Genomic DNA, 26,292 nt, shown 5'->3' with positions numbered 1-26,292 from the left:
ACAGTAATATTTTACTGAAATAAGTTCAACAATGTCGATAATTATCATTGGTAACAATTTTTTAAAAGCGCGTAGTTACCTATGGCTCAGTTAATTAAATTAGATTGCCGAGCGAACATCAAGTTTAGTTCAGTTTCTGTCCTACTATATGCACAGGGTAACGAGGGGTATTTGACAAGCGACGTTTGACGTATCGTGTTGAACTCCCGTTGAATCGGAACAATTCTGTGGCAAAATTTGACATTAATCTGTCAGCTCCCAAGGCTCATATATGAGCCAGAACGCTTATGGTGACGTCATATCGTGGGATTCGACAGGTTAATAGCAATCCACAGTTAGATGACAACCAAACCAAACCATTATAAATCTTAAACTTTGGTTGTGCCAAATGATATTATCCGCAGTTGATGAACATGCGATTCAATCAACTGTTGCATTGAAGTGGACGCGAAATCTGACAGTTGTACAACTCGAATAGGCGCCGTTGTTGAAATGTTAGGCACAGTCAAAGAATTTAATTTCGATACAGCAGATCCCATCAAATGATCAAAAAAGTGTTCAGTCAGTAATCCTATTAGCTTAGTACCTTTGAATACTCATTTCTATGCAAGGGGGGTACCTTTTCTCTGATTCAGCTGACCATACTGTGATGGTACACTCTTCAATAATTTGATAAGATATTTCAATATTATCAACAACTATGAATTTTCCGAAGCAGAAGAAAGCTTACGAAAAAGCTTATTACTCGTGTTTATCGCAATACAAACAACAACACTCTTAACTGTACATCGGTAGACCTTATGCCGTTTGTAATAAGGTTTAGCGATGGTCAGTTAACGGTGTGGGCGGGGGTAAAATCATCACAGGCACGTGCCTGAAAAGCCTCACGATTTCAATCTTTAAGAGGTTTATCTTGACGCTTTTTTATAAACCGTTTAGTCTGCGTCTTAGAAAAATCTACTTTTGATTTGAGTACTCTTTAAAGGGTTTGAAAAATAAGACCTACTGGAATTAAATAAACTTGTATTAAGAGGCCGGTATCGATTTTAGTCGCAAAAATGTAAAATTGATAGATTTAGTCGATGAAATTGTGCACCCTTTGTTACGTAATAGAAATAACAAGTACTGGTATCTATTAGCACGTCTTCTTATCTTGCATTTGTACAGATTTTTTTTTGAAAACTGCCTCACTAAATTAGTAATGTTTTTTTTTCTGATGGACGTTTAGGTAAACGCGCGTAAAGCACTGATTTAGTCGATCTTATTTGTAAATTTCGTAAAGTTTGGACTGCTAAAAATGGTAATTTTGTATTACACATATCCTGTACTCCAACTTGCATAGACTACATTTTTGTTATATGATATTGAACAAGAGTAAATGAAAGTTAGACGAAATCAATTTTCACCAGAAATTACTTCAAAACAAGTGAACATTTTTCGTAAATATCGACTTAATTTCAACGTAATTTTGATACTTAAACAATCTACAACATTTACTGAAATTGTTCTTATACATCAATTTTATAATTTACAACTATAATTTTTTGATGATTTTTTAAAAACTGCCCCTTCTTGTCATATATTGCCGGTGACGCACGCTCGGGACCTTATTATTAAAAGGCAAGATGAGAAGACGTGTTAATAGAAAGAAACCAATACTTGTTATTTAGATATTACGTAACAAAAGGAGTACAATTTCAACGACTAAATCTATCAATTGTACATTTTGGCTCTAAAATCGTTAACGGAGCCTTAAGCACTTAGTTACAAAGTTATTTATAAAATCCTAATATTCTTTTTTAGGTAATAAGCTAATAACTAAGTGTAAGAGATTGGGATTATACAATTTAATTAAAATAATTCATATATAGAGTCTGTGCGGAAAGAGAAGAGCCGTGGAATGTATGGGGAACAGATTCTGCCAGGTTCATAAGATTTTTTTTTATCAACTGACTACGTTTTTAAGCTAGATAAATTCAATATGTAGTACAGTCAGCAGCAGAAGTTGCTAAGCGGGCGAGGCGGGGTTCAAAATTACCTTGACGCGCTCTTATTCTCTTAACAATATAGTCACGTCAAGATCATTTTGAACACTTGAGGCCCGTTTCTCTTAAAAGTGACTTCCGCTTGTATTACAAAGTTACAAGCTTTTGAGAAATTGGCCCCTGGCGGTCTAGTATGAGTTGCGTTCTCGCGCGCGACTTCATGGCTCACTTAGCAACTTCTGCTGCCGACTGTACATAGTACATACCTATCTAAATATAGTCCGGCCACAGAATAAATAATAGTACTAGGTACAGAAGACTCACTCTCTAACAAAACGCGTCTGTTATGATCAGCACAGATATGGCCTCTAGGTGGCGACAGCGACGCGCGCGGCTTATGGCTTTCCCCAAAATTGGTGTGGAACGGATGTACTTTTAGCTACCTGTAGCAAAGCGACGAAATCGCGGAGAGAGCCACGCCTGGTCCGGCCTAGAAAACACGACGCAATCACACCGCTAGCCATTATGTGTTCAAATGAGTCCATCTGTCCTAATGAACCGTAACTGACTTGTTTACGTGTAATAAGAATAAGAGTCATTGACCACACCTGAATAGTGTTGTTCCATAATTAAGTAGGTATATTCCCTGTGGCCTATTTGCTGAATAAATGTTGAGTGTTTGATCCTTTCGAATTTAGGGAATGTTTGGTAAACGTTACCAAGTAATAACAAGTTATTAACGGCCTGATTCCAATTTTAATGAACGTTATAATTTAGATGTCGATACGATATGGATCGGATCTGTCTGTGTCAAAAGTGACGTATTTCAAACAAAAACATCATTAGTCATAGTCATAGTCATAGTCATTTATTTATAATATTTTAAATATTACATGTCAATTTATTTAGGTATTAGGTTCCGTTGTTATATAATATTCAAATTAATTAAGTAATCAGCTTAATTAAGGTATCAAGATAGGTACAATTACAATGTCAGTTATTCAATGAAATTAGATACATTACATTATTATTAATAAATTACATTTACAAATTATTCGGTAGGTCAAAAAAATCTTTAACATCGTAAAAAGAGTAGTCCAATAGCCATTTTCTTAATTTTTTTTTAAATATTTGTGTACTATTTTTTTCGTTATTGACACAGACGCCTCCATTGGAGTAAAAGAGAAAGATCCCCGCAATTTGCGAATATCGGTTTTTGCGGTAGCCCCTCAGGCCCCGTTGTGAAGACCAACATACTTATCCCGCATCCACACTTATCCGTATTGACCTGGTGTTGACCTTATCTACTTAATCCAGAGAAATGAATTGAGATTTCGACCATTATACTAATGCATACTATATAAGATCGTATAATTTAAAACATTAAGATTTAATATAGCATGATAATGTGTATTGCCTTTTGTAATGTGTCGTTTTATGTAAGCAGCATACACGTGCGACATGTGTTTTTGACATTGAAGATTTTGATTTAAATTGAATTGAATATTTATAGCAACTTCAATTTCGTGACTTATCGGAATTCATAAATGCGTTGCATGAATACGTTTTTATTTCGTTTCCTGGGTATTGAAATCGAGTTTCCATTATGTAATAAATTTCCTTTCATGTTTTTACATTAGGCAATTTGCGATTTTATTGACAAAGGATGAATCAAAAAAACAAAAAAGCGGCCAAGTGCGATTCGGACTCGCCCATGAAGGGTTCCGTACCTATTTAGGCGATTTATGACGTATAAAAAAAACTACTTACTAGATCTCGTTCAAACCAATTTTCGGTGGAAGTTTACATGGTAATGTACATCATATATTTTTTTTAGTTTTATCATTCTCTTATTTTAGAAGTTACAGGGGGGGGGGGACACACATTTTACCACTTTGGACGTGTCTCTCGCGCAAACTATTCAGTTTAGAAAAAAATGATATTAGAAACCTCAATATCATTTTTGAAGACCTATCCATAGATACCCCACACGTATGGGTTTGATGAAAAAAAAATTTTTGAGTTTCAGTTCGAAGTATGGGGAACCCCAAAAATTTATTGTTTTTTTTTCTATTTTTGTGTGAAAATCTTAATGCGGTTCACAGAATACATCTACTTACCCAGTTTCAACAGTATAGTTCTTATAGTTTCGGAGAAAAGTGGCTGTGACATACGGACGGACAGACAGACGGACAGACGGACAGACGGACAGACAGACAGACAGACAGACATGACGAATCTGTAAGGGTTCCGTTTTTTGCCATTTGGCTACGGAACCCTAAAAATGGTTACATTAACATCAGTAAAGTAAAGTAATATTAAAACCTAGAAGCTAATTCGAACTTGCTAATTGGCTTCCAACCTAATAGATATTGTATATCATAACGAAAACAAAACATTAATAAATCAAGGAATCAGAGTTGGCTATATCTTGCATTTTTTCATCACTGACCAATCAGGCGTATTCTGATTTTAATAATAGATGACGAATTAGAGGATATAGATCGTCAAATGTGACGTTTTTGGTTGAAGAAATGTCACTTTTGCTGACAGATCCGATCCATAACTGATCCTGATCTAGATATTAACCTATTGTTATTGCACGCGTCGTAAATAGTAGGCACAGTCGAATAATTATGGGTGCATATAACTTACTAAAAAATATGTCCCATGGCTCTTATTTCGCTGACATAAGAGCATATTTTTGAGTACCTAATGATGTGTGCACTCATATTATTACACTTGACTGTACTTGACTGACAGTGTCACGGGTGCTACGATTTACTTCTACGACGTAGATGTGCCACGACTGTGCTACGATAAGGTGCTACGAGATTTCGATGATCACTCATCTACATAAAGGCCGACTCTGGGCCCGATTCGGATTTTGAAATAGACATCTATAAGATATCTTTTAGACATCACCAAGATACGATAAAGATATGTTTAAGATCTAACCTGTCAAATTTGACATTTCCGCGATTCTGGAGATACTCTTGAACGATTTCCACAAGATATGGCTTAGAGATCCAATTCACATTTATTAGATATCTAACTCTATCTAACGTAAAAGTGACATTGGTTGCCCAAATTGCGCTGCAAAAGAGAACTAGTTGAAATCTAAACTATAACGTATCTAGATTGGATCTAGTACGTGTCGTCTCTTGTAAATATCTTGAAGTTCGAATACGGTAGTCTAACGGCGCGATTCGGGAAATGAATTAGAGATTCACTAGATATGAAATAGTAATGATATGTGACGTTCCACGGCAAAAGGTACCTTATGGTGGCCAGCCAGCGCTTACGCTATTATTAACGCCGCTCCGATATTCAGCCGGGGCAATGGTACCTTTTGCCGTGGAACGTCACATATCTTTACTACTTCAAATCTAGTGAATCTCTAAATCATTTCCCGAATCGCGCCGTAACGTCAATTCGAACGCACACGGACGACCTGATTCTAGTTTTAATAAATGTAATCAAATAAATCTCGATACTATAGTGGCGAAAGTGACGTTTTTGTTTGAAGGGCCGACGCGTCCCACAAGGGCCACAAGTCATTTTCTATGACGGCTGATCGGTGATCCCAAACTTTTCATTGAAAACGAAGCGCGGGAAGCTCCGGCCCGGCCCCGACCCGGTCTAGCGTGAGTCATCCTTAATGTATACACCGTGTTATTTTGGTTTTCCGTTAATTTGAAGCGGAAATTCTTCAGGTTAATTAAAGTTAATTTCTCTAAGAAACTAGTGTTTTAACTCTTACGATTTTTTAAATATTCAATAAATAAATTTAATTGCTGAACCAGTGTAAAAGGTTCTTCATTGCCTACAAATTTTATTTATTTTCTAAATTTCGTATTAGTTACCATGTACTTACTTCGCACACACATACCTAGGCGAGCAAAAGCAATAAATATAAAAACATGATGTATGCTCATTAACGCTGAATAATTATTCCCTGTAATTATTTACTCTCGTTAATCACCTAGCAAATATTCGTGACGCCTGACCGATCAAAACGGACTAATAAAAAAAGATCTTATGTACAAACAAGTTGTTAGTAAAATTGATCCTTCTATCGAAGACCTACGGTTCAGATTTAAAGGGAAGATGTTAGAATTTAGGTATTTTTATTTAAAACGTCATTAATGGTCACATTTATTATTTGTACGAGTGGCGTGGATCTCTATTATAATCGTCATCATTGCCTTTATTATCAAGAGTATGATGAATTAATTTTGTATCAAGCAGAAACGTCTGCGAACGATGCTATAAGTGAGTATTTAGCCGTTTAAGAAGTGTAAGGCTCTTACGGTGGATGTCACTAGAGCCTCGCCTCCTTGTGGCTCATTGTAATGTATAAAGTTAGGTACTTAATCATAAACGCGTTTAGATTTTCAGACCAATTCGAAAGTACACTGACATCAGAAAGATATTTGAATGATGATATTTAGTTATCGTGTGTCTCGCCCGCGCCAGTACATGTACGAGATGTAAAGTACGAGCGAAATGGACAGTTAGATCTTATTTTGACGTCAGTGTAAGTTCGGATTGGCCTGTTTAGAGACCAGAAACCTCAACCAAGAAAACTTCGTTCAAAAAAGTCCACCAATTTGTGACACAATAAATTGTCCCAACCTGCCCCGGGGTTAACTATTTGGGCCAACTAATTGTAGCTAATTATTCACGAGTCGGCGGAGTAAATAATAGCGCAGAGGCTCGGAATAGAAGGCAGGAGCCCGATTCTGATTTAGCAATCTGTTACGGTTTTGATCTTATTTTGAGCATTGACTTATATAGGAGGTGATGTCACACACGAATTCGAGCCAATCGTGCAGTCTAACGCAACTAGTTGCGACCTTGCGACCAATCGCGAGCGTGATGATAGCTCATCAACCAATAGCGTTGTAGCATTCCACTTAGGCACACCAAACCAGAATATTTGGTCGAAATTATATGAACGGACCTATCTTTGCTTTTGAAATCATTGAATATGTGCTTGAAGATCGCTCACGCTGATTGGTGCATACGAAATGAAGTGAAAATCGTGCGTAAGACACGCACCAGTCACTAAAGACGATTATCGAGATCGTATTAAAACCAGCTAAAAACAACAAGTTGTAAATCTGAATTGGGCTCAGAGGCTCGGAATAGATTAGAAGGCAGTGCGCTCAGTAAACATCCATCAAGCCAGTTTTTCGAGCAACAAGTCTGGAAGAGTTAGGAAGTCGATTTACTATTTAACTATTGTAGGTTCTTGTTTCTTGTTGTTGTATTTAAATACAAATAATGAAATAGATGAATGGGTTTTGTGCGGTCAGTAGAATATAACCAGTGCGTGGCAATAGCCAGACATACGTTAGCACACGCACTAATCCAGTCACAGACAAGACATCCTCCAGACTGAGCATAGTAACGCTACCCCCTCTGCCACAAATATACGGAAGTTTTACTCCATCTTCGAGTCAAAGGGCCCGATTCGGATTTTGTAATAAGTAGATATCTATTAGACATCGCCAAGATACGATAACGATATGTTTAAGATCTAACCTGTCAAATTTGACATTTCCGCGATTCTGGAGATACTTTTGAACGATTTCCACAAGATATTACCTAGAGATCTAATTCACATCTAATAGATAGAGAACTAGTTGAAATCTAAACTATAACGTATCTAGAATGGATCTAGTACGTGTCGTCTCTTGTGAATATCTTGAAGTTCGAATACGGCAGAAACTGTCTTTGTGTGACGTCCGTGTCTTTGAACGGACCAATCACGGCACGGGACTCGCTCACCTCGTCCCCCGCACCCCTGTATTTTTGGCAGCATCGGTTTCATGAAATAATTGCTCTAAACTCCGTCTAGAGGATTCCTAGTCTATGAATCCAGTTAACACATTTAGTGCTAGCACGAGTTACGCACTACGAGCAGAACCGATAACAGGAAAATCCTATTAAGCGCTTACGAACAAAAAACCCGCCTAGTAGTCCAATAACATGTAATCTCTTTTGGTTTACAATTGCCAAATAGGTACACAATTAGTTTCTTAAATCTACCTTACTCCAAACACGCTCAAACGAACCAACACCAACGTTACTTAAAACGTTTTATTATTTATTGGCCGCTACAAAATACAATTTCGTTGCTTTGCTACCAAAGATTATGACCAAACCCGACAGCTCGGTAATTTCCACACAACTAGAGGTCACTCAGCCTTAATAATCCCTAAGGTCCCTGACCTCTGCCGTTAAAAGCATAACAAATCCTTGTCGGACCGAATTTGCCCTTCAAAATGAGCTTTTAAGGAAACATAATTACGCACTTTGCTCACAGCTTTTTACGCTATTTTTTTTTAATAATGATGTATTAAACTGTCGTGTTGTTAATTAGGAACAAAATTAAGTTGTTTGATGTGATTTACACAAGATAATTGTTTATTTATTATCTATTGTGAAAAATCGATGCATCGCTCACGCATAAATTGATACCTACACTTTTATTTTGGTTTAATCGTTGTCTCAAACAGAAAAGTAAACCGTTACAGATAGTATTTGACAGTCTAATTCCAATTTCCAATAATGCACGTCTAATATTACTTGTTTTCTGAATACCTACGTCTCAATCACAAATCAGTTATCACCCGAACCCATTCTAACATTCATTATTTTAATTATTCAACCCTGTTACAGTCCAAATCTCAGTATCATGTTATAGGGTAACGGCACCAGTGGCCAGCCGGGTACCAGTGGTCAGCCTTTTGAGCCGTTTATTGGTCATAAATATCTGGTATATTCATTTAAACAAATCGCGAGTAGTCAAATAGGAGCTTTGATTCCTTATTGGTTAATACGTCACACGACAGGTGCGGTGAGGGAACGGGGCGAAGAAATATACTCGTTCATACAGGTGCTGTTTGTCGACGAGTGCAATAGTGTCATGTCCGCCATATTTTTTACTGCACGTGGTGTTCTCTTAACAGGCAAGAAAAACTATGTTTTAATGTTAAAAGTAATTGTTTTTGTTAATGATTGGTTTATTTATTAGTTTATCTATTAAATTGCATTATATTTGAATGAAAATATCAATATTTCACTTATAAATTGAGGGGGCTGGCCACTGGATAACACTTTTTTCCAAAGAATCCAGTGCCCAGCCCCCCACGGCTGACCTTTGGGTTATTCGTTTATTTTATTATTTTCGAGCCAATGCGACCGTTAGGACCGTTAAATTTACATTTTCAAATTTAGTTAGGCATGCCCTAGTCAATTTAAAGTAAAACCCAGTAGTCAGCCGCATTTGAAATAACGTTTTAATGCGGCTGAGCACTGGGTTTCGCGGATCCAGTACTCAGCCATTGACCTTGCATGGTACGTCGCCGCCAAAAATATGTCCACATTTTTAAACCCTATCTCATTGAAATAAGGTTCAAAAGTGTATACATATTTTTGACGTTAACTATACATAACTATCATTTTGCTTTTTCCTGGTCGGTATATGATTTTGTTTATTAATGATAATTAGATCTGCATAGACTCGATTAATTATTTTTTACCGAATACCTACTAGGAACATAATTATATATTACCTGAAATACCTCATTAATGTTTGACGGATTAATTATTAGAAAATAAATATTGCGATTCTTAGTTTGCAAGAATAATGTTAGTTAATTAAGTACCTATGGCCAACAAATTTCGTGTCATAAGAATTGTATGTACCTATAAGATTTTTTATTTATTAAACAAGTAAACAAGTAGGTAAGTAATACATATGTTCATATGTATATGCAAAAAAATTATAAACTAAAATTAAAAACTACAACTAACTACAATAACAATAACTAAAATAGTAATAAAAAATAGATAGATGTATAACATCGTTGATTTTGATATAATATGCAAAAAATTGTAAACTAAAATTAAAAACTACAACTAACTACAATAACGATAACAAAAATTATAAAGAAAAAATAAATATTATAATATCGTTGATTTTGATATAAATATTAGTGATTTTGATCTATTTATTATGAATAGTTTATATAGGCTGAGTACTGGGTACACAGAGGCTGCTTACTGGATTTTAGAGGCTGACTACTGGAGAAAAGTGCCACTTTTTGTTTAAACTTAATTAGAGATATTATAAAGAGGATTGTTATTTTTTTTAATATTTTGTTTTAAAACTCTGATAAACAATTGATCTAACCATGTCATTTGTTTAATTATCCGACTAATCCTGTAGAAATGCCGAACGTTCAAACTTAAAAAAGTTGTTATAAGGCTGACTACTGGTGCCTTTACCCTATATATAACTCATACATGTGTGGGCTCTGAGCAATTATACCCATCGCCTTTGATGCGCAATATCTGAGGAATTTCAACGTACCTAAACGCTTTAGATTGCTTGATTAATAATTTTGATAATTACAAGCACACTTAAATTAAAATTGACTTGTAAATAGCAATTGTTGACATTCATATAACTAAGTTGCATACTATGTAAACAAACCGCCATATTGAAAGTGTGTATATTCGCCAAGAACCTTTGAACGCCTCTACAAGAGTTCTAAGCATTTAAAGCGACCTTTGTTCTTGCATTACCACTGAATTAGAGCAAATCGAATCGTCATATAACGCTTGAAAGCGTCCTGGGGTGCTATTACAACCGCTAAACGATGAATGGTACATTGAACGCTGTTCGCAACCATGTATAGTAACATCATACAAAAAAACCGGCCAAGTGCGAGTCGGACACGCGCACGAAGGGTTCCGTAAAATTACGCAAACAACGGCAAAACACGTTTGTTGTATGGGAGCCCCAGCACTTAAATATTTATTTTATTTTTAGTGTTTGTTGTTATAGCGGCAACAGAAATACATTATCTGTGAGCATTTCAACTGTCTCAGCTATGACGGTTCATGAGTTACAGCCTGGTGACAGACAGACGGACTGACGGACGGACAGAGGAGTCTACAGGGCCCCGTTTATACTTTTTGGGTACGGAACCCTAAAGAGGCGTACTAATTTCCACGCAAAATGGCGCTAAACCAGCCGCGTCGTGGAGTGATTCTGATTCTAACTCATTTAACTATCGGCTCAGGCCGCGTAGCCAACGTGCCAATGGCTTACGCTCCGTAGCGATCGAAACGCAACTGTCACTGTCGTACTAATATGGAAGAGTGATAGAGAGACACAAAGCGTTTCGTTGTCGAAGCGATAGCGATTGTCAGCTTGGCTAGGCCGGCAGGTATCAAATTGGATGCCGACGTTTAATGAACGACCTAGACTTTTTAACTTGGATAACCAAATGGCTGCGGCATGTATATAGATAGGTAGGTAGGTCTCCGTGAGCTCGGCGTCGGCGAAAGCTGGCGTGATACCGCTCTGGACCGAGCAAAAGTGGCGTGCTCTTGTGTTGGAGGCCAAGACTTGGGTCATCGCGCCAGCCAAGTAAGTAAGTAGGTATATAGGTAATATATATCTTGCCTGAATCGCCTGAGCTCTCAAAGTCAATGCGAACACTTGATGCAATAAGCGATGTTCTAAAAGTTCGCCTTTGAGGCAATCGATTTAGTAACGGCGACGTCAGGCATTATCGGAGATTCAGGAGAACTGATAACCGTTATTTGCAACTAAGGTATTTTAATAATGAATGAATAAAGTGAGTTTTACAGTCGAAGAAGGTACTTACCATTAAAGTTTGCTTCTGTCGCTAAAATTAGACATGTTTTCGAATTTTTCCTATCGAACCAACTGTAACTTTGCAGAAATCGTGTCGTGTGGTTGACGTAACGGTGACCGAAGTGCCGGCGACTTCCTCGCACAACGTGTCAGCATTGATCGAATTTAAACTGTTGTGAGACATATAATTACATGACATAACATTGAATAATTTTACGGGTTAGACTCACTCCGTCGTGAACGCTGCTCGCACTGTTAGTGCTTGAGAAAGGAGACCTAGGCTCTCCGAAACATGTCGCGCGAGTGACTTAAAACAAGTGAGTCTAAACCGTAAAATTATTCAGTGTCAGCATTGCGATACAACGAGGAAATGCCGCCAGCATCCTTGGTACAATGCCTCAAGGGCGTGATGTGTAACAATTCAATATATAATCTACAAGTTTGCGTTAGGTATGTAGATTTAGATTTTTAAGTAAGATTGGCAATTTTGCACCTACGTTTCACAAATGTTAATCACATACAGTTTACATAATTTAATGGAAGCCATTGAAAGAATGGCGTCGTTAAAGGCGTTCCTTGAACGTCTTTCTATTGTATCAGGCCGATTCGAACGTGCACCTCACATCAAACTGATATTTGAATCATATTGGAATCATCAGTTAGCTGTCATTCGCGCGGGTGTCTCGCTGGCACTAATACTCAACTAATACTTACATATGCGGACAAGTCTGCATGGGCGAAATGAACGCGCGAATCACAGCTAACTAGCCCCGTAAACCACATGACAATCGCTAACGCTACGTAACAAACGAAACGCAACTGTCACTGTCACACTAATATGGAAGAGTGATAAAGAGACACAAAGCGAATCGATAGCAAAGCGCAAGGGATTGTCACTTTCACTAGGCCGCATATGATTTCGATATAATTAAAATATCGGTTTGATTCCAAATGCATATGTTCGAATTGGCCTGTAAGAAATTTTGAACGTGACTCGATCTCCAGGCGATTTGGGAACCCACACTCTAAAAAATGAAGACCAACTAAGAGCAGTTTTCTCTTAGTTGACGTTAAGTTAATTATAACAATAACGATCTTATATAAATCAAAGAAACCTGATTACTTAAAACAATAAGTGTATCTGTGATTGAACTAATAAAGTAGGTATGTTATTAATCCTAACAATTGTATACTTTGCATCTATCATTAACTTGTTGGCATAATTATGTAACGTAGGTTGATTCAATCCTTAACAAATTAATTAAAACAAATAAATATGTTAATAGTTATGAACATTTTAATAGTTTATGTGATTATTTTCTCTTTGTTGATTTACATAAGACTTGGTATTTTAATCAACTAAACATATAATATTTAGAACAACGAAGATAAAACATTCAATCCCATTATGATCAAGTTATTGTATTAATTACGAAATTAATATTCCATTCTATTAAGAATTATTTGTTAAATCGATTTTCTTCATAATTAAATTAAATAATCAGTTAATCCGTTCAATCAAGAGATAAGTAGGGGGGCGCCGGTGCACCCGCGGTCCTCCCCGCCCGCGCCCCTGCGGCGCCTGTGACCGTGCGAGTGGGGAGTCAGTCTCAGCCTCGACGTTCAGCATTCAACTACTTAGTCATTCAAGTACGCGTCAACGAAATAAACTTTACTTGTGCCTTTATTTCACGGCAAGCCTGGAACAGTGAACGTGTTACCTTTGCTTTGTGTACCTAATGTATAATAGTGTATGTGCAACATGGAGCAAGTGCTAATCGCGGCGACGGGAATAAAAGGCGCGGGGACGGGCCGGGATGGTTATGTGGGAATCCCTGTTGTGGACTAATGAGACTCCAGGTCTACCCAGTAAAACCCCTCAAGGCTTTAAGGCGAGGCACGGGAAACGATCGGGACCATGCTTCCGAAACCCCGCCAGCGGCTGTCCGAACTGCGGACTCGACTTCGGAGGAACTGTTTCCCTTTACTTCTCTAAGAGTGCGCCATTTTTTGCGCATTGGCCATCCCAGGGACCCTCGTGTAGGCGACAGACGTCCCCGAGCCTGCCGCCAACGGGTACCCATAAGGGGGAAATCGACGGTTGTGCCAAACGGTCATTATATTTGTAGCCCGTTTTAAATGTTAATTATAATATATATGTAAGGTATGTAAAAGAAAGTTCGATTTTTAAATGTAAAACGTTTAGTTTTCTAAATGTTTAGATGAATAAATAACATCTTATTATATATATTTTTTGTTTTATTCATTTACCCCCTTTTCATAAAACTTTACTTTGTTAAATTTGAATCTCAATTGTTTAATCAGTTCAACTATGAAGCTTGTTGTTTGTTGTTGTGTTTTATTGTACTAGTACAATTGATGAAGAATGGTATATTGTACTAGACAAGCTTCATAGTTGAACTGATTAAACAATTGAGATTCAAATTTAACAATTTCTTAGTTCTGGCTAATAAGATGCATAAGTCGATGCAATCATGTTCTTAGTTGAACTTATTAGGGTCAAATAGTTGATACAGTAATTCTTCATGTTAACATTGATTTACATCTTAGTTGAAATGATTAAACAATTGAGATTCAAATTTAACAATATCTTAGTTCAGGCTAATAAGGTGCATTAGTCGATGTAATCATGTTCTTAGTTGAACTTATTTGGGTCAAATAGTTAATACAGTAATTCTTCATGTTAATATTGACCTACATCTTAGTTAAACTGACTTGTTTGTATTAGTTGGTACATGATAATAATTATCAAGCCCTTAGTTGATCTTGCTAGGATCAATTAGTTAGCATAATTATTTTTCGTGTAAATATTGAACAAGATCTTAATTGGTTCAGTTACATAGATATAGTAATAGCAATCAGAATTACCTTATTTGATGTGTCTAAGTTCTTGTTAGGCTCGTATGGAAACAAGATGCTTGATTACGACTATCAAGATATCGATAGGGCCAACCAAATTTTTTTTAGAGTGCATTGCAGGTTAGGAGCAAAGAGTAAAGTAAGTATATGTTAGGAGGATACCTGGAAATGGGCATTTTATCTACCGACTTTTAAAAAGGAGAGAATTCTATAGTCACGGCCTGATTCTAACTTTAAGATAGGTATGAACATTTGCTAAAGATCAAATGTCAAATGTGACGTATTTGTTTCAAGAAACTTTCCTCACTCACTTTCCATCTCGTATCCATTTCGATCCATGTCGTATCTTTCAAGTGTCATTCAATATAACTTGCTAACTATATGTAAACAAAAGTTACTAGTAATTTGACATTGAGTGTCAATTTTAGTATGGCGGTTTGTTTACTTAATTAGCAAGTTCTATTGAATGACACTTTCGCAAATGTTTGACGTATCTTAATAGTTAGGGAGGCGAATAGGGGAATTTTCGGCAATACTCGAGCGTGGCAGTTTAAGATATGAGAGATACCTTAGAGCTAATAGAACAACCTTGTAAAGTATTTAGCTCTATATGTAGTGACGCGCGCCTAGGATAGACGATCAGATTAGTAAAAAAAAATGGATAGTCTGAAATACTCGAGCGCGTCAGATTAAGATATTGGGGGTTGATTTTAGTGTTTAAAGACTAAATTTAACTAATCTGACGATAAGTCCTTGACGCCGCCGAGTTATAGGGTCGCGAACTTGTAAAAAAAAAACGTTAATCCGGCATTCTCGAGCGCGATTTTTTATTTTTTTATTTTGAAGAATATAATGTAAAACTTACTAAAAATACAAAATCTGCCGGTTTCCGCATGACCGGAAGTGTGGAGGAGCCATTTCGTCTTCCTAAGAACGCGTTGCGGCATATAAGTCGCGAACGATACATTTTACAAAAAAAAAGTTTAAATAAACAAAAAAGGTATTTTATTTTACACAAAAAAGGTCTCTTTACATTTTTGTCCAAAGTTAAAACTTTTTGACTTGAAGCATCATAAAAACTCAAACTCCCGGTCAGATTAAGAGAACCCACCAACATTTTTGTCAGATTAAAAAAATATGCTTTCAGGATACCGAGATAAACCTCCCCTATGAAAATCTGACGCGCTCGAGTATTTCAAAAAAACTTTTTTTTTTTGCATTTTCAAAAATTCATCGTAACTTATCGTCACGCCGAAATCGTCAGTTTTTTTAAAGGAAGCTTCCTTGGGGCCTACTTAACAACCCTTCCGAAAATCTGACGCGCTCGAGTAAATTTTTTTTTTTGCATTTTTGACTACTTTATATGCCTACCCCCACCACGCAAACCGGCAGATTAGTATACCGTTGTTATCAGAGGCACTCGGGGCATACGTAGTATGAATATCTGACGCGCTCGAGAATGCCCAAGTAACTGTTTTTTTTAACATTTTTGAAAAACCGTACACGCCAAACCCATCGCTAAAATGGTTTTTGCCATACGAGCTTTTCTTTTCGAAATTATTTTATCTTTCGATTTTGATAGGTCTCGACGGCGCCGTTGAATTACGCCATTTAGCTACCTCGCCTCCCTAACTATAAAGTTCGAATCAGGCTTTCAGCTCTATCTATAATCTCAAAAATTAAATCGAAAGTGTAAGGTACCTTTAGTTTCTGCTTGACAGTTTTCATTGTATATTTCATGACAATCATATTATTAATGTTGTGTAGAATCGACAATACCTAATTGATCTTATCAAATCCAAAATGAATAAAATAAACTAGTTAAGTGGTTGGATAACGTCAAACGCACTGCAATCAAATATCATATTTTATGTAGGTCGGTGAACGCAGCTGAAAGTGACACCAAGGGTCGCATTCAGAAATTACAATTTAATACCAATTCAAAATTAATGTACAAATACCTAAGCGCAATTTCACTGTATCTCCTACAAAATCTTCCACTGAATTGACATACACTGAAAATAGGATTTAGTCAAAGAAATAAAATGGGGCGTTATCTATGAAAAGGGACCTTATTGTCGATGGCGCTTACGCCGCACAGCGTCGCACGGCATTGTGTTTATATCGGAGCATCGTTAATAATGGCGTAAGCGCCATCGATATTCATAGATAACGTCACAAATGTAGATTACTCAAACATAAAGCCTCGGAAAAATAATGTGGGATTATGATAGGCCTCGTAATTAAAAACCAAAATATCACTTTACTTGTTTTATTTAACTACGCAAAACTTATTTTATGGAATATTAAACATCTTAACGCACGTTCGCTCTCTCACCATTCCAATCGTTCTCCCCGTCCCTTTCGCACCTCTTATCATCCTTCTCTCTCCCTTACGTTCCGTTTCACGCTATCCCCTTACGTTCCATTCCTACATTCTCGGCTGTCCTGCACATCATTATCTGCCCCCAGATATACTCACACGTTCATTCATCTGCACATCATTCATTCAACATTGTAAAGGTAAGTACACGGTAAGTATCTTAACTCTATCTTACATCAGTATAGTGTCATACTCTGAAATAAAAAGTTACTATTAATTTAAGCACATCTGCTGCATACTACACATCTAAGAAAATTGAGCATCTTAATATGGCACATTAACAATTAACTGAAATCTAGAAAACACTGCTAATATTTTTAACTCTCATGGTACGTTTTAAACATTGAAAACAGCTGGGCAGCATAAGTAACATAGGAACATTTTACAACTTTTTAACATTTTAGCTGCCTTTAAAATTTAACCAACCATAACATAACAAAATATGCATCTTAGATTAAAATTTTAGGAACCAGGAATTTCCTACACGAGATCAAGTTTATATGCAGAAGGTCCGTCTTTTATACTAATTATAACATTTGCCAATCGAGAAATAAGAGGAAAAGGGCTAGACTACTACCTTATCACTCGCAGTCCTCCTCAGGCCATCTTTTCATGAAGTCCGCAGACGTGGCTGTCTTGTTGGGACCCTCGGTGCCGCTGTACAACTTCTCCACGTCATATCGGTCGTTGCGCTTCACCTTGGTTACCTTATAGGGTCCGAGGAACTTTGGCTTGAGCTTAAGCCCTGGCCCAAACTGGGTCCTCTTAATTGCGACGAGATCGCCTACCTCGTACTTGGAGCTCTCTTTCCTCTTCTTATTGAAACTTTTCTTATTTTCTTCTTGAATCTTCTGTATCTGTTCTTTAGCTTTCTGTCTTAGACTTTCTCTTTCTTCATCAAACTGGGATATGGTTTCCTGTTGTAAAAGGTTCAATATCTCTACATCCTCCTTGCACTTCATCTTAGTGCCGGTCAACAGCTGGAAAGGCGAGGTATCTATACTTCTTTGGTAAGTACTGTTTATAGCTCTCTGTACTCGCCCGACATGCTTGTACCAAGTAGACTGGTCTTCTATGCATAGCTTCGTTAGCATGGGGATCATAATACGATGAATGCGTTCCGCCTGACCATTCGCCCTTGCTATTCCAGTGGTAATCGTCACATGCTGGATTCCTTCATCTTCGCAGTACTTCTGAAAGGCTCCGCTAGTGAATGCTGTACCTCTATCTGTGATGATATGTGTGGGGTTACCAAACGTCTGCTGCTGTAGCTGCAACTTACTAATTACTTCTGCGCTGGATGTTGACTTCGTCGGGTAGAGCCACACGAACTTCGTGAATGCATCCACTACTGTAAGTATATGATTGTAGAGCTTCTTCGTTTCCGTCAACGGTCCTATGTGGTCCAGGTGCAATGTATGCAGTGGAGTACCTTCTTTAGCAATAGGATTTAGAAATCCTTCCTTTCTTGTTGCTAATAAGCATGGTATGCAGCCTGTCACTACCTCTTCTATTTTTCTATCCATGTTTCTTATGTAGTAATCTTTGCTTATAGCTTCCTTCATCTTTCTCATAGCAAAATGACCGTTACTATGCACCTTCTTGATAACTTCTTTCTCCATTACCTTAGGCACCACCAGTTGCCGTTGGTCTCCTTTGTATAGTATGTCATTTTCCACATAATAGTCATTGTAATGCCCATCTTTCAAAATCAGCTGTTTAATGGCATTGAGCTCTTCATCTCTTTCTTGAGCTTGACCAATCTTCTCATGTAGGCTTACTACTGTGGCCACATATGGATTCCTGCTAAGCGCATCTGCGTGCGGCATCTTGGCACCAGCTCGATGCTCTATCTCATAGTCATACTGGTCCAGTAGTAACACCCATCTTGCCACTTTCGGTGTCAACTCCTTCTTTTTCAAAGTAAGCTCAAAAGCTTGACAATCTGTCACAATCTTAAAATGTATACCGAACAGATAGTGGTGGAACTTCCTCACACTCTCCACTATAGCTAGAGCTTCGAGCTCATAGCTCGAATATCGGCTCTCAGCTTCACTTGTATGTCTACTTCTATAGTATACAGGGTGCAGTTCTCCATCTTCACTGGTCTGCAGAAGTATACCTGCCAGAGCCTGGCTCGACGCATCAGTGTGAAGTTCGGTATGAAGCTTCGGGTTGAAAATCTTGAGAACTGGCTCACTCATTAACTTCTGTTTCAAAATATTGAATGCTTCTTGCTGCTCAGGACCAAAGGTAAACTTTGCATCTTTTTTCAAAATATCCGTTAAGGGTCTTGCTATCTGCGCAAAGTCCCTTATATACTTTCTGAAATATGAGGTTAATCCAATGAAGCTTTGGATCTGCTTGACATTCACAGGCTCAGGGTATCGCGCTACTGCTTCTACCTTCTCTGGACTTGGCTGTACTTGACCTTCTTTAACCAGATGGCCTAGGTACTCAATCTCTCGGCATATTAGCTTGGCCTTCTTCCAGTTAATTTCAAGTCCATACTCTGCAGCAACCTCCAACACCCGTTGCAGCCTTAGTAGCGCCTCTTGCTCCGTCTGGGCTGGAATTATAATGTCATCTATGAATACCATCATAACACCTTCTTGCATCAACTCTTTAAATATAGTGGTAATGAACCTCATGAAATACTTCGGACTGACTGATAACCCGAAAGGGGCTCTCAGGAACTCCCATTGGCCGTGATGGGCCACAAATGAAGTATAGGGCACAGACTCCTTACTAATCCTTAAATGGAAAAACCCATTTTTAAGGTCTAGCACACTGAACAACTTAGCATCTCTCAACTTGTCAATTAAATCCTCTATCAGTGGCAGGGGAAATTCATCTTTAACCATCTTACTATTCAACAATCTATAATCAACACAAACTCTGGTTGAACCATCTTTTTTCTTGACAAGGACTAGCGGGCTACTATATTCGGAATAACTCACCTGTATAATTCCTTTTTGCATCCACTCATTAACCTGTTCCTCCACAATGTTCTGCTCCACGATGGAAAGCCTTCTGGGACGCTGCGCCACTGGGACATCATCTTTGAGAATGATCTTCAGTTCGATCGGCGCCTCTCTGGTCTGCACGGGGTTGTATTCGACGACCAGACGCTCGACCTCTTCCCTTACCGTACCATCGCGTACGTGATCTGAAACAGTGAATACCTCACACACACAATCCAGACGCGCCAGCCATCCCTCATCCTCAAGTGGCAAGAACTTTACGGAACCTTTGCACATAACCATGGTCACAGTGTCAAGAAATTCCCGACCTACAATACATTTATACGGCATACAATCATTAGGTACAACATGAAATATTGTGTCACCATAGCACGTCTCGTCGATGATCATATTAGCGTAGAACTTGCCGTAAGGAAATATATCCTTCATACCGAGTCCGGTAAACACAGAGTCATCATCACACATTTTCACCTTAAGTTCGTGGAACGAGTCCTTATTTATCAAATTGAATCCACTGCCAGAGTCTACTAACGCCTGTATTTCCACTCCGCACAAATTAATTGACTTCATCGGCTTTTTCTTATTAGTTTTCGTCTTCGATTCGTCAACTTTAGTCGCAATGTTTACATCATGCCGGTAACTGTCAACGCTGTCATCCGCCATGTTGACGTCTGCCTCCTCATTGGCCAGTATTCCAAACATGGCCGACTGCCGACGAATATCCACCGCTGCAGACTGCTTTACCGACGGAGATGCTTGCTGTCTCGCTTTCTCACCCGCGCCGCTTATGCGAGACTGCTTTACCGACGAATCCGCACCGCCAGCCGCGCCGGCGCCGCCGCCGCCACCGCGTTCCTTGGATTTCGATGGACATTCTCTGCTTATATGACCAAAATCGTTGCAAAAATAGCATTTCACCCCTCTAGAACATGTTACCGCCAGATGATCTTCTTCACCACATTTGTAGCACCTTTTTCGACTTGATGATAACGATGAACTATTATACTTCGTGTCCTTTTCTATCTTATTAGGTTTAGCTTCTTTGTCTTCTTTCTTCGTTTTAGTTTTCATTTTTTCATATAAAAGCAACTTCTTGAGTACGGGATAAGTAGTAGCCCCGTATAATATAGATTTATTAGGTTCGTAGTCCGTAATGCCGTCAACGATGTATTGTATCGCGACGTAATCCGGAAACTTAGCTCGCTTACCGTGCTCCTTCATAATGAGCATGTATTGATAGTAAGACTCTTCTCTTCTCTTCTTTCTGTTGCCCATAAGCTCGTGCATTTCCTTAGTGTTGATTGCATCCGGGAACTCTTTAAGCAATGCCGCCTTAAGCTCGTCGTACTTCTTAAAGGTTTTCTCGGACTGCAACCATAACGCCGCCGTGCCCACCAAGGATCTACGCGCCACCACGAGCTTCTGCGCCTCCGTCCAGCTGAAGATTTCTGAGTTATCTTCTATATCTTGCGCCCATTTCGACGCCGTGTGCGCTTTATCGTCGCCGCTAAACTTCGTAATACTGTCCGTCATGACAGTGAGGTTTAAAAGACTAGCACACGCGTCGGCCGCCATTTTCTCGTCTTCAATTTCTGAGCTTAGGATACTCAAAATTCTTTCTTCGTCTTGATCGTCGTACATCAACCTTCTTATTTTTCGTCGTGTCTTCGTGTTGGAATGGAGAACAATCTTCTTTTTGCCGTGTTCTGGTACCGCCGCCGTCTTTCGCCGGTACGTTGCGCGCGACCACGTGCCACCGTCGAACAACTATTTGGTTTTTAGAGGCAATCCCGGACGAGCCCCCAAAATTATGTGGGATTATGATAGGCCTCGTAATTAAAAACCAAAATATCACTTTACTTGTTTTATTTAACTACGCAAAACTTATTTTATGGAATATTAAACATCTTAACGCACGTTCGCTCTCTCACCATTCCAATCGTTCTCCCCGTCCCTTTCGCACCTCTTATCATCCTTCTCTCTCCCTTACGTTCCGTTTCACGCTATCCCCTTACGTTCCATTCCTACAATAAGTTGTTTTGGCTCTCGAAGTACAATCTGCTATTACTTAAGTAAGTAATATTATTTATCGGACTACGTGAAACAGATACAGATAAATAATATTCTTGTATAAAACTATTTGTACGGGTGCGCCATCCATTACTTTAATCTCATTCCACGCCAGCAGGCAAATTTGGCGCGATAGCTCCGAGTCACAGATCACTTAACAAAGTATGAGCATTTGAGCAGACCCCGTTCTGAATATATTGCAAAACATTGAAAATCAGGGGCCTAAGATGACAATTCGTTTGCATAAAACGAAATGAAACGCTATTTGTCTTTATCGCACTAATACCTATATAAGAGAGACAGATAGCGTTTCGTTGTCGTAGCGCAAATGATTGTTATCTTGGCTAATCCCTCAGATTTGCCAAAAGTATCTCTGAAAGTATAATGAAAGTTGTTCTAAATTTATTCCGAATCCTTAATATACACCCATGAATTCCATGATAAAATAATACGAGTTTATGCCAGTTAAGGCAAAATTATATAGGACCAAAGGTGAATTTAGCGTACCTACGTATTTTTGCCAACCCTCATTTTCAACAAACTGCAAAATTGATAAAGGGGTTTGTTTATCGGTATAGAATTTTGCACGTGAACGTGTGCCTACGAAAGGTACAAAGGTTGTCTGGAAGAGATCGCTCTTTAGCGATAAGACCGCCTGTTGTCTGCCTCTACGTTTAATCAATTGTTCTTTTCTTTTGTATCTTTTTACTGAGGTGTGCCAATAAAGAGTATTCTATCTATCTACGAACGCGAAGTCTGTGAGAGATGGTCTATGTCTGAGGGCAGAGGTTTTTCATTTATCTCCGTAGGCTGAGAGTAAATCACGCAGATAAAGTCAAAAGACGTGACGTCTACAGACACAAATAATACTACTCCTAGTTTAATAATACTATACTTGGTCAAGCAAATCTTGTCAGTAGAAAAAGGCGGCAAATTTGGAAAATCGCGGGTTAGCAACACTACGTTTGAATTGTTCGAAAATCGCGTGTCATTTATATCTTATCTGTGGAACTGTTTTGTTTACATTTCATCGTTGATCGATGTACATTCCTGCGTTTTGTTCGTTTCCTAGGGATACAATAAGTATTTAGTTTGCTTTACCTTGCTACTGATGTATCCCGCTTGACAGAATATAATAATATCCACCTCAGAATAACACTCGGTATTGTGGCTTTGCTTTCATTGTACCTTTTATTCGTAGGTATTGTAAAAGCCCGTTTTCAGTCAAATCACGTTTGCCCTATAAATCCCATTTTTGACTCGTATTGTTACTACTTGGCTTGGCACCGACTTCAAACATATCAGTTGGTAGACTTCAAAAAGGATAATATTTTATTTCATCCTTTTTGAAGTCGGTTTTATTTTTTTGTAATTAAGTAAATATTCGCAAATATCCCAGTTTTCATATAATTTTTCATACAATGAAACTTAAAACATCTATTACCGGACTTTCGATATTGATCATCTTCAATTCCGGTATTAAAATCTTATAAATCAATCCGATATTCTGGTATTTCGGGATTCCGGAATTCCGGCATTCATGCCCTACTTGCCTGCAATACTCCGCAGCAATGCTTTCACAGCTGGAATGGAACCTTAAAACAAATCCAAATAAATACGAACGTGTCGCTCGCTCTTGACAAATGTACAGTCAGCTGTACACTCGCCGATGATTCACGACGCGTGTTTGTCAAAATTATTAGCGTCGCACCCTAATAGATATAATATCCTACCGTTAAATTGGAGATATGCCACGCTAAAAATAAATAAATAGGTTGTTATTTTATTTTAGAAATAAATAGAAATAGAATGTCACATTGAATCTTTTATATTTTATGAATAATTACCTACTACTCTAGTCACTTACCTATGTTATACAATTTTATATTTAAATACAATATAATGGAATATGCAACTAAAAACTATCATTATTCATGCAAAGAAAATGTTAAAAATCTAATTATGGTGGAATAATTGCTATTTTTATTTTTTATTTTACTTTATAGGAAGACATGACGGAGCCGAAGTTGAAGAAGATGCTTTAAAATATTTAGATGCTTTGGAAATATGCGTAATTAAGGAACAAATATCCCTAATAATCATCACAATAATAGTCGCCCTAACTGGGATTTAAACCCAGGACAAGCAGCTTGCATATAACCAGGCAGATAACGAAATATGTAAGTACAATAAATAAAAGGGCCTTCATAATAAATCCATATTTTAAGGATGATTCATGGCAATTGAAATGGCTTACGTTATCTTTCCTAAATAAATAGCATTCAGTGGAAGATTTTGGACTTATGTTTTATGAAATGCAAAGACATATATTATATAAGTGTGTATAAAGTACAGTCAAATCCACAACCATATTTACAAGCCAACGTTCTAAAAACACGCGCCTCTCAGACACTTGAAAGTATGGTGGTGTGATATCGACCGGCTACTTTCGTGTTTTTAGAGAGTGGTGTATCTACAACGGATGTGCCTTTTATATTAAGTAATCTATGCAGATCCCACCTAACTCCACCGCTTAGCTTATGGCTGTTTGAATAAGACGGATCGGTTTTGTTGTTTATTTCATTTTTTGTGAATGCTTGTTTGGTTCGCGAATGTTTTGTTAATCTTTGTTTGTGCCAATATGTTTTGACACATGAATGTAAATTGCGGCATTGTTCGCCGTATTTTATTTTATTGTTGGTACCTGCAGATGGACCATTTTTTAATTGGACACTACACTTCTATTTTCATTAGTTTTTTTAAATAATACAGTGTGTAAATCCAATACGGGCGAACATTTAAACGGTGATTAGCATAAGACCTAAGAAGTATATTGAGATAGATTTTAACCATACTAAATAATTCGGCCCGCAATGTAATACACCACACAAGTTACGGGATACGAGCTTTTTAAAGTAACTGTCAACTCTTGTTGGCAGTTACAATAAAAAGCTCGTATCTCGTAATGTCATGTCATCTTGTTTTTTAATGTTTGCAGTACATTGCTGCTCCTCGGTACATGTGAACGAATGATTACGGGGTCATAATTATTAAAGTGTAATGATTAGACGGGTAAATTCTATAAGTATCTGGTTTAATTTATTGCCCGTATTGGACTTAAACACTGTATATCGAATCACATCAGTTAGAAGTCAGTGTACCCTCAAATTAGCCTGAGAGCCCTGATAGGTCTTGAGATACAACTTAACTGGTCTAAGTCAGTTTGTGTAAGAAGGTCGTATAATATTTATTTATTTCAATGTAAGCGCGTGTTTGAATATGGTATTACCTAATAGTAAGTTTTAAAGTAAACATACCCTTTCACATCAATCGCTCTAAACTTGATCTCCTGTTTATCCGTCACGCCATTTGACGTCCGGGTCCGGATACCCGGATTACGGATGGTTTATCCGGAAGATTTGTTTACGTTCTTGACAGGTACGATTATTTTCCAAAGGTACCTTTGCATTTGGTTGAAAAGGCAAAAGGTATTATGGTGAGAACATTAACTTTAGAGCAGTGAATTAAGTAAATATATTTAATTTTCCATTTAATAATAATATTATTAGCCCAATCCGCATTGGGCTAGCGTGGGGACTATAGCCCAAGCCCTCTCGCGCATGAGAGGAGGCCTGTGCCCAGCAGTGGGACGTATAAAGGCTGAATTATTAATAATATTATTATACATATATCTGTTTCCAGATATAAATATAATGATACATACATACTTGCATGTTTATGTTTAATTTCGTGTTATTTGAGAATGTACCTAGTTTTAAAATGAGAGCGCAATATTACATCGATTGTACGGAATGTACGGCGTCTAGATTTGTTTGACTTTACGGCAAAAATCAAAATCAAATGAGAAATATATTGTTCACCTCAGCAGCTCGAACAAGGGTACTTTGCTACTTAAAAACAGTGAGCAAAATCGCATTTTGCTCACTGAGTGAGACAAAATGATATTCAAGTGACCTTAATATTCAAATGTCATTTCAACATGCGGGGTCTAATACAAGTTCGAAATACTTGGATTCTATTATCTCTGTCCCTTTCACGTCGTTAGCAAAAAGAAAGAGACAAAAAAAAAGTTCAAACGACATTCAACGGTATATTGACGGTTTATAATAGACACCCGAAAAACGTCAGAACGCATCGTTCCAAAACACATACGAGTATGAATTCTTAATAATTAATTAATGAAAATGACGTTTAAGATTTGATAAAAACCGATAAAAACACTATATTTTACGTAATTTATTGTACGATTAAAATAATGAACTCAAAAATACACAGAATATCACGTAA

General features: G+C 37.7%; 2 protein-coding genes across 3 annotated transcripts in view; one reads left to right on the top strand and one right to left on the bottom strand.

Moving 5' to 3' along the window:
• LOC134656868 (zinc finger BED domain-containing protein 4-like) overlaps nt 1–26,292 on the top strand; it is a 188,667-nt gene that overhangs the window by 35,687 nt on the left and 126,688 nt on the right. The window lies entirely within an intron of this gene.
• Nucleotides 18,600–21,555, bottom strand: LOC134657195 (uncharacterized). The gene is made up of 2 exons (XM_063512749.1): nt 19,891–21,555; nt 18,600–19,499 (listed from the first exon to the last, which is right to left on the bottom strand). Exons 1-2 carry the CDS (start codon nt 21,553–21,555, stop codon nt 19,473–19,475), a joined length of 1,692 nt encoding a protein of 563 aa, XP_063368819.1. The 3' UTR covers nt 18,600–19,472.

This window comes from Cydia amplana, chromosome 19 (genome assembly GCF_948474715.1).
Source record: "Cydia amplana chromosome 19, ilCydAmpl1.1, whole genome shotgun sequence".
Taxonomy (NCBI): Eukaryota; Metazoa; Arthropoda; class Insecta; order Lepidoptera; family Tortricidae; genus Cydia; species Cydia amplana.
This window is presented reverse-complemented; position numbering and strand designations above follow the sequence as displayed.

Bases quoted from the DNA above. Each gene is read 5' to 3' on its own strand.
- LOC134657195 (XM_063512749.1), bottom strand. From the start codon at position 21,555: ATGTACGACGATCAAGACGAAGAAAGAATTTTGAGTATCCTAAGCTCA. The intron at 19,500-19,890 runs GTGAGTTATTCC...TTATAATTCCAG, and splicing joins TGCAAAAAGGAATTATACAG to CCCAGACGGAGCAAGAGGCG.